The sequence below is a fragment of the Pleurodeles waltl genome, chromosome 8 (genome assembly GCF_031143425.1).
Source record: "Pleurodeles waltl isolate 20211129_DDA chromosome 8, aPleWal1.hap1.20221129, whole genome shotgun sequence".
Classification (NCBI taxonomy): Eukaryota; Metazoa; Chordata; class Amphibia; order Caudata; family Salamandridae; genus Pleurodeles; species Pleurodeles waltl.
Genome location: NC_090447.1, coordinates 359,238,560 through 359,251,842, shown reverse-complemented (window position 1 = coordinate 359,251,842; position 13,283 = coordinate 359,238,560). Strand labels below are relative to the sequence as shown.

Genomic DNA, 13,283 nt, shown 5'->3' with positions numbered 1-13,283 from the left:
CTATCATGTTGAATTTGACTGATGTGCAATCTGGCATCAGCTGTGTTTTTCAGTTGACCTCCTTGTTTGCCTGCTCATTGTGCGCCATGAATTTAGTTGGTTGTGGTCTTGTTTTGTGCAGGAGCTCTGTTGAGTTGCCATCTGTGTTTTTTTGTTGTGTCCTGTATGAATGTGCTGATAATAGATGCATCTCACTGATTAGGTGGCCATCCGTTGGAGGGGACATTATTGCCCTTGGGGGACATTGCTATGTTTACATTTTTGCTTTCCCTCTTGGATGCCACTTTCAGTAGTGCGCCTTTTGTTTTTTTGGGGCTTTCTTTCCTAGAGCCCTAGTTCTTCAGTTGTCAAGGGGGATGTAGCTGAGGAAGGAGTGCTGAGGACCGCTCTGTCCCCGGCTAAGAGATCATTTTCTGTATAGATTCTATTATTTTATTGTGGCCCTTTATCTTCAGCTGTGGTTTCGAGAAGGGTGGAGGCAAATGCACCCAGGTCTCTGCGGGGCCTTCAGTTTGTTTGCACTGATCCGTTAGGTGGCTCTTATTCTTGTCATTCTTAGACTGGTAGTGGGAGCAATGAGTGGAAGGCCACAGCAGTTGTCAGCTTCATTAGGCCCTTGAACACGTTTACTTCTTGCTCACTGTGATGGCCTCACAATTGCTTCTGTTCTCTGCTCAGGCATGGGAAATCCAATCCAGCCAGCCATGATTCGGGCCCAGCTCTCTAGTCTTGCAGCTTCTGAGCTGTAGGCAGACAGGTGGGAACGTACCTTTGAAGTGTAAGTCTCATTCCGCTCTTTGTTGTTGCAGGGTTATAATGGGAGAGGAAGTCTCACATTTGTGTCTACATATTCTGCTCCTCACCTACTCGTGAGTTTGGGATCGCTGGGACAACGCTTCAACACCACTGCACCCTTGCCCAAAGCCACATGCATGATGTAATCTTGTCCCTCAGTGGTCATCTTTGTTTTGGGGTCCAATCTTCATCTGTTTTCCCTGCTGTCAGATGCATCAGTTTTAGGGGCTGCATTTTGCTGGGTGCCATGACTGGGCGGCTCTTTGTTTTTGTTTATTGACCACTTCCTCTCAGCTTGGTGGGCTGGTGGCCAGAAGCACTGGAGTTGCATGTCTTGCATCATACTCTTCCTGACCACGTCCCTCCATGAAATATTAATTGGATAACCTCACTTCTGACCTAATACTATTTGCAGCGCAACATTTCCCGGTCTCCACATGCAGTCAGTTGGTAGCATATGCTGGAGCGCACGCAGAGGTCTTCTTACTGCCTCGGGCTCAGAAACTGCACAAGCTCTGGTGAGACGCCACAACTTATCCCACCTATACTAGAGGTTGACCAAATTTTGGACTTAGTGAGGAATTTGCTAATCATATTCATCCAACACAGATCAATACCATGAGAAACATAAACAATTCTAATCATCATGACCAATTTAACCACACAATCAAACTTCAAACTGAATACAAGTTTCAAAGCCTTATTACAACCACAAGGTCAATGTAGCATACATGGTGCACAAAACTAAATTATAAACATACATGAAAATCATAGGCTGACCAAAATGTCTAATAAGATAGATCCTACTAAACATCAATGCCATTAAACACTCCAAGAGAATAACACAAATTAATTAACAAACTATAATATGCACATCAAAATCAGATTTCAAAGCAGATGATGGTGACATCAGCAAAATCATCAAAATTCAAATAATAACAATCCGTTCTTAGGGCTGGGCCACCATGGACAAACATGTGGGCAAAACCAAAGAAGAGACAAAAAATAATTTGGAAAAATCAGCTAACTAGGGTTACTCACTATAAAACACACTGGTGTAATCATGTAAACTGAAAAGGAAACAAGAAAACCACATTTCAGATTATGCCTCTCCTCATGGCACAGCAGACAGGAAAGATTTGTCAGGTCAGGGAGTTTGCAGCTTCTCAGCATCAGTAGACAGCAGCATGAGGGCAGTGCAGAACACCAGCTGCACATAGATCAGGTCAGCAGTTCAGAATTCACTGGGCATATTAGTACTGAACAGCATAAGTAAATGGGGCAAATAGAAATAATGACTTGGATCCCTCAGAAGGTATTTAAGGGTCAAAGGGATTTAGGAGATGAGAGAGAAGCATTGCAGCAAGTGATCCTAAGCAAGACTGACTAAAAATGTCAAAAGTCTTTCACTAACTAGAAATGTCCAAGAAGTTCTGATTAGTTGACTATGTCGGCCCATCTTGCGCAAATTGATCAATAACCAATGAATAATCATTGACAACATCAAGCTTGCAACTATTCTGGATTTTCTTAGGGAGGATGCAAAGTCATCTTGATGAATTCATACAGTTCTGCCACAATGTAACACTTGTCCATCAATTGTAACTTTACAATTCTTTCTCACGGTTCAGTTCCCATATGAAACAAAATTTCCTGTCTTGTTCAAGAGCTAGACAGATACTGTTACATTTGTAATTGAATAAAACCTGTTCTCAGTCTTTAATACAATAGGACATTCACCAACATATCAGCAACCTAAAAAAAATATCAGGTCAAAGGAAACAGAGTGAATTAATACTTTTCCTCTACTGCTGCAAAACATAATCTTCAGGCCTAGTATAGCTAAGGAAGCCTAAATACATATTGATGCAATTAATACATTTACATCCTTTGTGCACCTTACATTTTAAATAAAAAATGCAAAGCAAAATATTTAAATGCAATCATTACATACAACATTAGAAGCAGTTTGTTTTTCTGCATACATGTAACTCATGTTAATAAATTGATTTAAATCAGTTTAAGTACAATTAATTCATATTCATTTATTACTCATAATATTCTTAGCATCTCTACTATTTGACTAAAATAATGCTTTTAATTTTAATTTATGTCAGTAGTTCACTTGAATATAAATGCACAATATTTTCCCTGGCAAAACACAATGTCCAAAACGTATGGAAGTCACAATGTCAGCCATAATTCAAACCTGCACAATTTTACATTTCATGTTACTTTCTCAATTAGGCTTTAAAATGAAACTTGTAAGTTGCCAAATGCCAACTTCTATGCCACTAATGTATTGGTAAAATTTGACCTCTGTCCCACATATCTACTGCTATCAGCATGCATATCTGCATGCTCTATGGATATCTTTTCTAGACTTCTAGAGAGAGAAAGAGCAAGTGTTTCTGTGTGCGCAAGACCTTTGAATTACCAATGCCTATGCTGCAGTAGTGTATCAAAGGCCCCCACAGTCCCTGCGGTGCGGGAGGAGGAGCTCAAGGGGGCCCCCTCAGCACAGTACACTGTGCACAGGTGGCATGCCCCTAACTGGGTCCATGGGGAATGGGGCCCCTCCAGGTACTTTGCAGGGCCCCCCCTCAAGTTTTGTTACAGCACTGTTATGCTGTTTGTGTTCTCTGTTAGAGATCCTGGAACTCCTGGAAATAAAGAGAGCAGAGAGACCCCCCCCAAGAGGCGGGCGTGCATCTCACAATTGGTTGGTTGAACGTCTGCCAGGGAAGCAAAAGCTGAAGCCTCCACTCAACTGGTGGGTTAGTGGCCTGCCTGCCAGGGCCAGCTGTTAGGCTCCAAATGAGCCTTTTTATCATGAGTGTCAAACCCAGCGAAAATCGAAAGTTCTTTTATTCTGCAGAGTTTGAAAAATACCATGTGTTTAGTTGCATATTTCCACTGTTTCATTTTTTACAAGCTCCCATTTTCTCACCCGCAGTGTATTATCTGGAATGACAGATGCAGTCTTGGCTCGCGTTTATCGACATAGCGATCTGGATCTACTTGCACAAGAAGCCTCAGTTCCCATTGTCAATGGACTGTCCGAATTGTACCACCCTCTCCAGATCTTAGCTGACTACCTCACTATACAGGTACAAAAGTCCACCATGTTGTAAAGAGGCGATTATTGCACATAAAATCACATTTAAATAAAAAAGAACAAACATGTTCCACACCAACTATCTAAACAAAATTTGTTTTGGTATGCCAGCTAGGCAGGTAGTGGACCAAACAAGGTCGAAATGAAAATGGGGAATTTGAAATCAATGCAATATTATTATACATTAGGTTGTCCAACTCCTAGAAACATTGCCAAATTCAATCGAACCATTATGCAATGAGATTACATTTTTCAATGCTATTCTACATATCAATAAATTACTGAGTGCCATTCTACATAAAAACAACTGTCATATGGTTGTTTGCTGGTCTTTAAGTGGGATGAAAAAATTGTGGGGAGCATTTCTAAAAGGTGAGTGGTCAATGTAATTAAGGGCGTGGCTTAAGCGTGTAAATTACATTTCTGTGAATCCCACAGTGTGCCACTAAACTGGTATTTTGGTTGCTCTCTGAACTTTCTGTTATTGCATCCAGCTGTATAACACAACTGACATACAGCCAGAATTTGCAGCTTTATCAATGTCTGTTAGATGTTTACGATTAATGAGTAACAATAATGAATTTGTTCTGAATAATTAACATTGAAAATGGTTTAATTACGAAATTGTGTGACTATAAATTAAACATTACTGAGGCCTGTGGAAGGGGTAGTGGTCCTTAGGGTATCTAAATCACTCCCTTTATGTTCACTCTATGTTAGACCGATACGTCCTTTTTCTCTCCACATCTTGTCATCTTGCCTATTTGCATATCTTACACAGCATCTCTTTCCTCTTCACCAGGCTATTTTCACTCTCTCCTGAATGCACTTCTTCGCATATCCTTCAGTTGATTACCCTCAAACCTATAACACACCCACTCACCTGCAAACACTGCATTTTCTTTTGCACTTGCCTTGACAATATTTCGACTACTCTGTACCTTCTTACCAAACATTTGCACAGAATCACAATTGTAATTGGAATATGTGAACTTTTCTTTGTGCGCTCTGCAGCTAGAGCAAAGATTGGATGATCAAGTATTCTGAACATCTTTGACCCACTGATATGCACGGTAAGAAACTTGCACTGCCTTCCACGTCAACTACAGAGCTCTCAATTGTGGCCCTTATAAACACATGAAGAGCAGCAACTCAGTTCAGGGTATGTGCTACACAAAATTAACATGCCACACAAAAAAAAAAAAAAAAAAAAAACATTCTCGAAATGTAATACTCTTAGAAAATCGCTGACATAGATCAACATCATGTTTTTACCTTCATTGTCCATAAACCAATCAGTGTTTTTGCCATTATAGTTAGGGAAATTAATATAGGGCCCGATAGAGAACCAGATCAAAGTCTGTTTTAATTACTACCAGGTGTGAGAGTTGGAGAGACTCTGCTCATATAAAGCCCCGATTGTTTGGATAGTGAAGTGGTTCACTGGAAATATTAGAAGTAAAAATAAAAAAAATAAAATGAATGAAAAATGAAAAAAAATCCGAACTGCCTAAAAAACAAACACTTCAAAACCTTTTCAAGTATCAAGTCAGTCTGAGGACCAGTGGTTGCACAGTCTCCTGTAGAAAAGGACTGCACACAAGAGTGAGTGGAAGGCCTGATTTGGAAGATGAGAGGGCACATAAAGTCAGAACAAGTTGAACATAGACAAACTGGTTCACAAAAGCATTTAGGAGTGCTGGAAGTAGTATTACAGAAGAATTCTTTAATACCTATTACACGTCTTTGTAAATTGGGCAAGAAATGCTCAGCTCTCTATTAGTAAAAGTTCAATCAGGGCACTAACTGTATATGAGTATTCTCATTTTATTCCCATTTTAGATCTTTTTTGGGTCAATTCCCAAAGACATGCAAGAGTAAGTAAAATAACTGCTGAAGTACTACTCACTTTACTCATATATGCTTTTGTGAATCGCTGTGAAAGAGTCAAGGACTGGATAGGAAGTCAAGAACTACATGGGCATGAAGAGTCAGGAACTGTTTAGAAAGTCATGATGGCAACATTCACAAGGAGAAGGATGACAACTGACCCGCAATTGGTCACCTGAAAAAGAAGGAACAAGGAAATGGGGAAGTGTAGAATGTGGAGAAGGGGGTGACCACACGAACAGTGGACAGAAAGGGGATCCGAGGGAACTGTCAGGAAAGAAAGAAGGGCCACAGAAGCATTGTCAGCTGCCGCATAACTCATGGGAGGGAGGGTTGTTAGGGAGGTGAGGTAAAAATAAAAAATAAAAAAGCACTTACCTTGCCTCCATCCCCGCTGCCTCGCGCTCCACTTCTTTTAGTGTCCCAGCATTCACTGCTGGGACACCAGCACAGGCTCCCCAGAAATCCTGGTGCTGCTTTCATGCAAGACCTTGCATGAATTGCATGAAAGCAGCACCAGGATCGGTCTGAGCGGCAGTGACTGCCGCTCAGACATAGCCCTGGTGTCTGTGTATTTTCTCCAGCCTGCCTGTTAAACACACCCGGGCTGAAGAAACCTAAGTGCGCATGTGTGTTTTACAGCCTCAGACGGCTGGCCAAACACATATGCGCACTTAGGTGACCTTTCCCCTCCTCCCACCTCTCACCTCCTGTGGCCTAGTCCCGCCCCTCTTTGCACTGCTGGCTGTGCCAGAAGCAGAAAAATAAAAAGATAGTAAACTATTGTTTTATTTTTCTGCTTCTGGCACAGCTAGTGGGGCGATGCTCCTTCACTATAGCGAAGGAGCCGCCCATGTACAGAAGATAGAAACCTCAGAGAACATTTGCAAGAGAATAATTAACCGGCACGTAATTACTTTAATTATTTTAATTTTAATTTATAGATATAAAACCTATACTCTGTATTTTAATTTGTAATGGTTTTATTTGTTCATTTTTTCTTTCGCTTTTTTTCTGTGTGCAGTACTGGAACATAGAACTCGTGAAGATACACAGAAAAATATCTTAGATACCTGGAGATTTGATAGCAAATATACCAAGGGAACAGTGACTCCCAAGGTAAATGTGGTAAGGATGAAAACAGATCAACATATACCCAATCACCTTTCTAAACTATCCATTCTGCCAAATGCACTGGCAAGCTTTGGATCAGCAACAGTTTGATTATTCTTGGAAGCAGATGCTTACTTGCTCTCTCCATAGTACACGTGGCTGCAACTTGTATGTATTTATTCAGGGGTTTTGTAGAGCACCACAGGTAGCCTTCGGGTTCCTTTAAAGTGCTAGACAAGATGAGAAAATCTCCAGTAACACACATTTAAGGTATACTCCAACTGCAGATTGTCTGCATTAGTTTTAGAGTGAGTAGATGTAACGTTGAATTCTTGCTTAAACGACATTCTGTTCTCTCTAATAAGCTGAAGTCAGATTCAATCCACTTATGATTAAACTTCTTCCACAAATCACAGTAAGCAGACATGTTACTTTCTTGGCAGGAACATTATGGCCATCTGAAAGGACTAACAATTTCCTGGATTGGCGATGGTAACAATGTGCTGAACTCCATTATGATGAGTGCTGCTAAATTTGGAATGCACCTGCGTATAGCCACGCCAAAGGTAAGGGGCAAGTGAAAATTGGTTTGATTGCTTCTAAAAAAATCAGGTAAGAAATTCACTACCTGGATCCCTCTAGGGTGTAGGGGAAAGAGAGAAAGAGATGAGAGAGCAATGAGAGACGAGGGAGAGAGACAGAGAGAGTGAGCAGGTCCGTTACTGCTTTTGTCACAGAGATCCTTTTGTTACTTGCAGGTCATAAGTTACAATTGTAATGTAGCTAATTGAGCTATGAACTGGCCTCAAAGAGCTGCATGCATACTGCAAGCTATAGGTTAGAACATTATGTTGTTTTCGCTAGTCTTTCATTATTCTAATATTGCTCAAAAGGGTTCATTTAATATAAATTCTTATTAGTCAAGCCAACCCCAACCACTATGTACCAGTATGGATAACATGTGACTTCTACACCTTGTAGTTCTCAATATCTTATGTAACATTTTCTATAGACAGATTTACACATGTATGATTCATTGCCTCTGTTAAATGTGTGTGTGTGTGATGTAAAGTGTTCTGACACCCTGCTCTAGTATGAGTAACTGTATAAATAAAAGAAATACATATGCGAGAGGAATGATGGCGAGATGAGGTGCACTGTTGGAAGGTAGCAGTGAGGGAATCTGAATCTGTGGTGAAGGGGGTCATGGACGGCACCAACAAAGATTGTCACACTGGGTGTCACCAGCGCTAGAGCCGGCATTGCTTGGGTCCCCAAACTGGATCTGTATGACCCAGCAATATGCAAATCAGACTTGGTACTGTGCCGATGATTTACAGTGCAGCCTGAGTAATTGCCAGTGGCTGGGGCTGATTCCAGTATGCTACCATCACTCTTTTATTTTTGTCAGGCTCTTATTCCAATCGCAAGAAGTCTCTGAGATAGACATCCTCCCCATTTCGGAATCCCATATAACATAAATGCTGCTTTGTCTCTATTTTGTTACCCATGTATCTTTTGGACGCTGAAGGTTGCTCTATTTCTCATTTGCTCAGAGGTGCCTCAGTTACCTTCTGGGGGTGCTATATGAATTTTAATAAAGATGAGACCTGCTGCCCTTCATATACCACCTCCTCGTACACCTGTAGCACTTTCTATGGAAAGTAACTATCATGTAACTTTAAAACTGAGATCCCGGAAACCCTTCTAAAGGCTGTATCTGCAGTGAATCAAGCTCCCTTGATTGACCTGCAGTTCAACACCCCTGTACTTCAGCCGGAAGTGCCTTTACCCCTCAGCACAGGAAGTGACATCACTGAATTTCCCATCACACATATCAACAGGACGTGGCATTACTGGGTTTCCTGCCAAAACTGTCTTTGAAAGAAAAAGCCAAGCAAGAGGACTTTATTTCCCATCACCCCTCAGCACAAGAAGTGACAGCGCTGGATCTCCCATCAACCATCTGCACAGGAAGTTACATCACTGAATTCCCCATCATACATTTGGGCAGAAAGTGACATTACTGGTTTTCCCACCAAAACCGTCTTTACAAGAAGAAGTTAAGCAAGAGGACTTGGTTTCTCATCCTGCCTCAGCATGGGAGGGCCCTCATTCTGATCAACCTCTCTGCAGCCTTTGACACTGTTTCCCATAACACCCTTTTCAAAAGACTCCAGGAGATTGGCTTTCAAGGATCTGCTCTCAGATGGATTTGTTCCTTCCTCACAGGAAGAACCCAAAGTGTCACGCTGCCACTCATCACATCAGAGACCAAGAAATTGATCTGTGGAGTCCCACAGTGATCGTTACTCAATCCCACCCTTTTCAAAATATACATGACTCCGCTTGTCAACATCATCCAATCACTGTCACCTCCTATGCCGATGACACTCAACCAATCCTCTCCCTGATGGACAAAACAACTACTGCCAGAACCAACTTTACCAACTGTATGGCCATGGAAGCAGACTGCATGCAAATCAACTGCCTGAAGCTCAGCTCTGACAAGAGGGAATACTGGCCTTTGGCAACAAGATCCCCCCATGGGACTCCATCTGGCTATCAGAGCTAGGACTAACACCGAAACCCACAGACCACGCAAGAAATCTATGCAACATCCTGGACAACAAGGTCAATATGGTGGCTCAAGTCAATGCAGTGTACACCTCCTGCTTCCACATAGTACACATACTAATCATCACACAGCCATTCATCATCAGCAGGCTGGACTACAGTAATACTCTCTGCGCTAGAATCCCCAAACAACTCCTATACAGACTCCAGGACATCCAGACCACTGCTGCAAGACTCATACTTGACCTCCCATGCCGTAACCACATCACACCGCACCTCAAGCAGACCATCCAGGATTTTGCAATTTCACGATTTACAAAATATTTTGAAATCAGTACTTTGATAAAAATGCAGCGATTTTTACAAAAGATTCCACAAAATCTAAAACACTTTCTTTAAACCTCCTTTTATTGGCCCTGCACTGCCACGCTGGGTGAGTAAAAGGAGAGAGGTGTTTTCCTAATCTCCCTGTCTATAATAAAGCAAAGCAAAAGACTGCAGGAGCCCTGGACTTAACAGGTATGTTAATGTCCCGGCCACCTTTGGCCACCTCCAAACCCCACTGTGGCACTTACCTGTGTTCACCCACACCCCTAGTTAACTACTAACCCCCCCAAGGCCATGATTACACACGTTTAGCTTTAAATACATGGTGCTGGAGCGCAGCTGTTACTTTAGCGCCCGCCTCGCACCTTAATTTAGGGAGGGAGGTAAGCGGAGAGGGCTAAATTAACAGCTGCTCTCCAGCGCCGTGCATTTGACGCAGGAAAGGAGGATGGCAGGGTGGTGACAGAAAGAGTGCAATTTTAAAATTTTAATCTACACTCTCTCTGGCACCAAACATTTGTCTTCCCTGCTTTGTGCAGGGCTGGTTCGCTGGCCCCACATCTGGGCTGTGCAGTGCTGTGGGGGATTGGTCCTTTGTTGTGTCAGAGTCTCGGAGTCTTGTTGTGAATTGCTATGATATGGCCTATAGAGTGAAAGTAGTTGACGCGGGGCACAGGAACGGGCTGTCCTGTCGGGCAATCTGGCAATGCCAGAAGGGCTGATGTGACAGGCTAATGGATGGGCTGTTTGTTTGGCAGTTTGTGGGCCTGTTGTATGGTCGGGCAACCGTTTTACTATAGATTTTCCTGATGATGCCATAAACATGGCCTGCAGCAAGCTAAAATCCATGCTGTCGTCCATAACTTGCAGAAACACTTAAGCAGCATGTCTTTACAAGTTCAAAACTGCCCCGATTCGAAAATGTGGGCCACTTTTTCAGCCGATTTGCCAGTGGAGGCCAATAACTGGACAAATGTTCCAGATCCAGTCTGGCGACTCATTGAATTCAAATGGTGAGGAATCTGTGCTTATTACCCTCGTTATTTGCTTTTGCAAATCTGGCAAAACATTTAGGGCACTGTCATACTTAATATGTACCATGATTACAGGCGTGGCTTATATTGCATCTATACCTACTTTTATTTGAAAGAGTTGTAGAGCAATGATAGAGAACCACATCAACCTAGATTAGGATTATATTTTTGAAAGGGCAAAAGCTAACAAATGCAGTCTATTAGCTACGTTAATGACATTGCAGGTGGGTCTCCTCGTTTCTAATTTCTGACTCCACATGACCAAAACTTTGTGATCTTTGTCAAGTCATGATTGCTTCCAATGACATTTCCTTATCTGTAAAACATTGCGAATCCTTGCTAACAAGCCCAACACTACTATCTCCGACTATGTATTAAAGAAACTGTATCATTCTGTTCAGCTGGAAAATAGTTATTTTTTCTTTGGTCAGCGTTTTGCTATGGAACACATGAATTACAAAAGAATGCACTTAGATTGCATGATAGTTCATGAAGGTTCAAACTCACAAAGGTATCTCTTTAGTCTGTTGTATTTCAAATATTGAACTGTAACCTTAGTATTAAGTGGTGTTTATTCTAATGGTAGGTATTAGAACTTGGAATGTTTCGATTTTTACAGCAAACCTCAATTTGTTCTATTCAAGTCTCACTCACACATCTTAAGCTGTTGGTAAAAACACTGTGGCAAAAGTAAATTTTCTGATTTACCTTGACAGGGTTTTGAGCCAGACGCCAGCATAACTAAAGCAGCAGAACAGTTATCCAAGGAGGTAAGTCACCAATGTCCTGAGACTTGAAAGCAACCTATTTTGGTTTGCTTGGAATGTGACATTTTAATCTTTTTTTTTCTTTTTTTCTTTTTTTAGTCTGGTACTCAGCTACTTCTGACAGACGATCCCATGGAAGCTGCACGTGGTGCCAATGTTATAGTGACAGACACGTGGGTCAGCATGGGGCAAGAAGAGGAGAAACAAAAGCGGTTAAAAGCTTTTCAAGGCTACCAAATTACAATGCAGGTTAGAGGACATCACTTGCATTTAACTCCGATTACAGTCTTATTTGTATGCATTGAAGTAATCAGTATTTTGAGTGCATTAGGGTGAGCGTGTTATTTACCGTCATCATTAATGCTTCTGTGGGCAGTGTATCTGGATTTGCTAACCTCTAAAGGAGCAAGACCACATCCTGGCCCTGCCTACAATGTGTTTTTCAAGTGCACAACCATCCTGATGTGTGACATTTCTTAGCACCTCCATCCTTTTTTAAAAGTAAAGCTTTTTAAATAGGAAAAGGGGAAATAACCAGTAGGTTAACAATATAATATAAAAACAATGTACTGATTATATTTGCATTGTGATGAAAATGAAATGGAACAAGAAAATATTTGCAATTATATTGAGACAACAGGATAAGAAAAAAAAGTAGAAAGGGCTAAAATAAAAGCATTTCTTGTATAATTAAAATAGCATAGTTTTAAGCAGTTGTAGAATTACAAAAGTTATAAAGCATATGTTATCCGAGAAAATACTATTATTATGGAAATGCAAATAAGAAAGACAACAGCAGGTTTAGGCACTTCATCTGCTAAGGGTTTATGTATAAACGTTGTTGAAACTGAGGAATATAGAAAAATGTTTATTGGAGACCAAAGAGCATTGCGTTTTATATTTGGAGAAATTGGGAAAGTATATGCCCTATCTAGTCTGTGATTAGAGCAAACAACATACCACCATGCTTGAATGGAAATATGTAGAGCATTTTTCAAATTGTTAGTAATCTGTGAAATGCAACCGCAATTAATAAGTCTGCAATTTGTAGATTAAAAGCACGGCAATGCCAATCATCAGAAAGGCTACCTAAAAATACATTAATAAATGAGAATGGTGTTTGTGTGTGAAAAATAGAATTAATTTGTTTCCATACTTGTAACCAAAATTGATAGGTGGAGGAACACTCAAAAGAAATGTGTTTAATATCAGAAACTGATGCAGAACAGAACCAACAATATGACGAAATGGCGTTGTCAAACTTATGCAAAGAGGCAGGAGCAATTAAAAGATGATTATAAATAAAAAATAGTGTTTGAGTTGAGTTGGCAGCATGTGATGTCTCGCAGATTTTTAAGCCATAATCTGTTCAACAAGAGAACAGGGATGTAGATGTGGATATCTGGTTCCCATTGTAATTCAAGGGTTTATTTTGGTCATTCAACAGGAGGAGAGGTAAGGTTGGTAAATATTCGAGAAGCGGTAGGGGCAGTTAGCAGCAGTATTGGTATAGGTGAGATAGGAACAGAGGAAATGGATAATGGATGAAGTGAAAGCTGTGTGACAGAAACAGAAGAGATCAGTGACTGAAATTTGTGTTGATATGAGTGAGGGAAGTGAAAGATGGATTGAGCTTGTGAAAAAGGGATATATAAGTGGTTA

At 41.0% G+C, this 13,283-nt stretch overlaps 1 protein-coding gene across 1 annotated transcript in view; it reads left to right on the top strand.

Moving 5' to 3' along the window:
- Positions 1-13,283, top strand: part of OTC (ornithine transcarbamylase) — a 264,368-nt gene that overhangs the window by 217,653 nt on the left and 33,432 nt on the right. The window contains exons 5-8 of the mRNA XM_069204233.1: positions 3,752-3,905; positions 7,360-7,482; positions 11,571-11,624; positions 11,721-11,870. Coding sequence (XP_069060334.1) covers positions 3,752-3,905; positions 7,360-7,482; positions 11,571-11,624; positions 11,721-11,870 — 481 coding nt within the window. The remainder of the gene's footprint in view (positions 1-3,751; positions 3,906-7,359; positions 7,483-11,570; positions 11,625-11,720; positions 11,871-13,283) is intronic.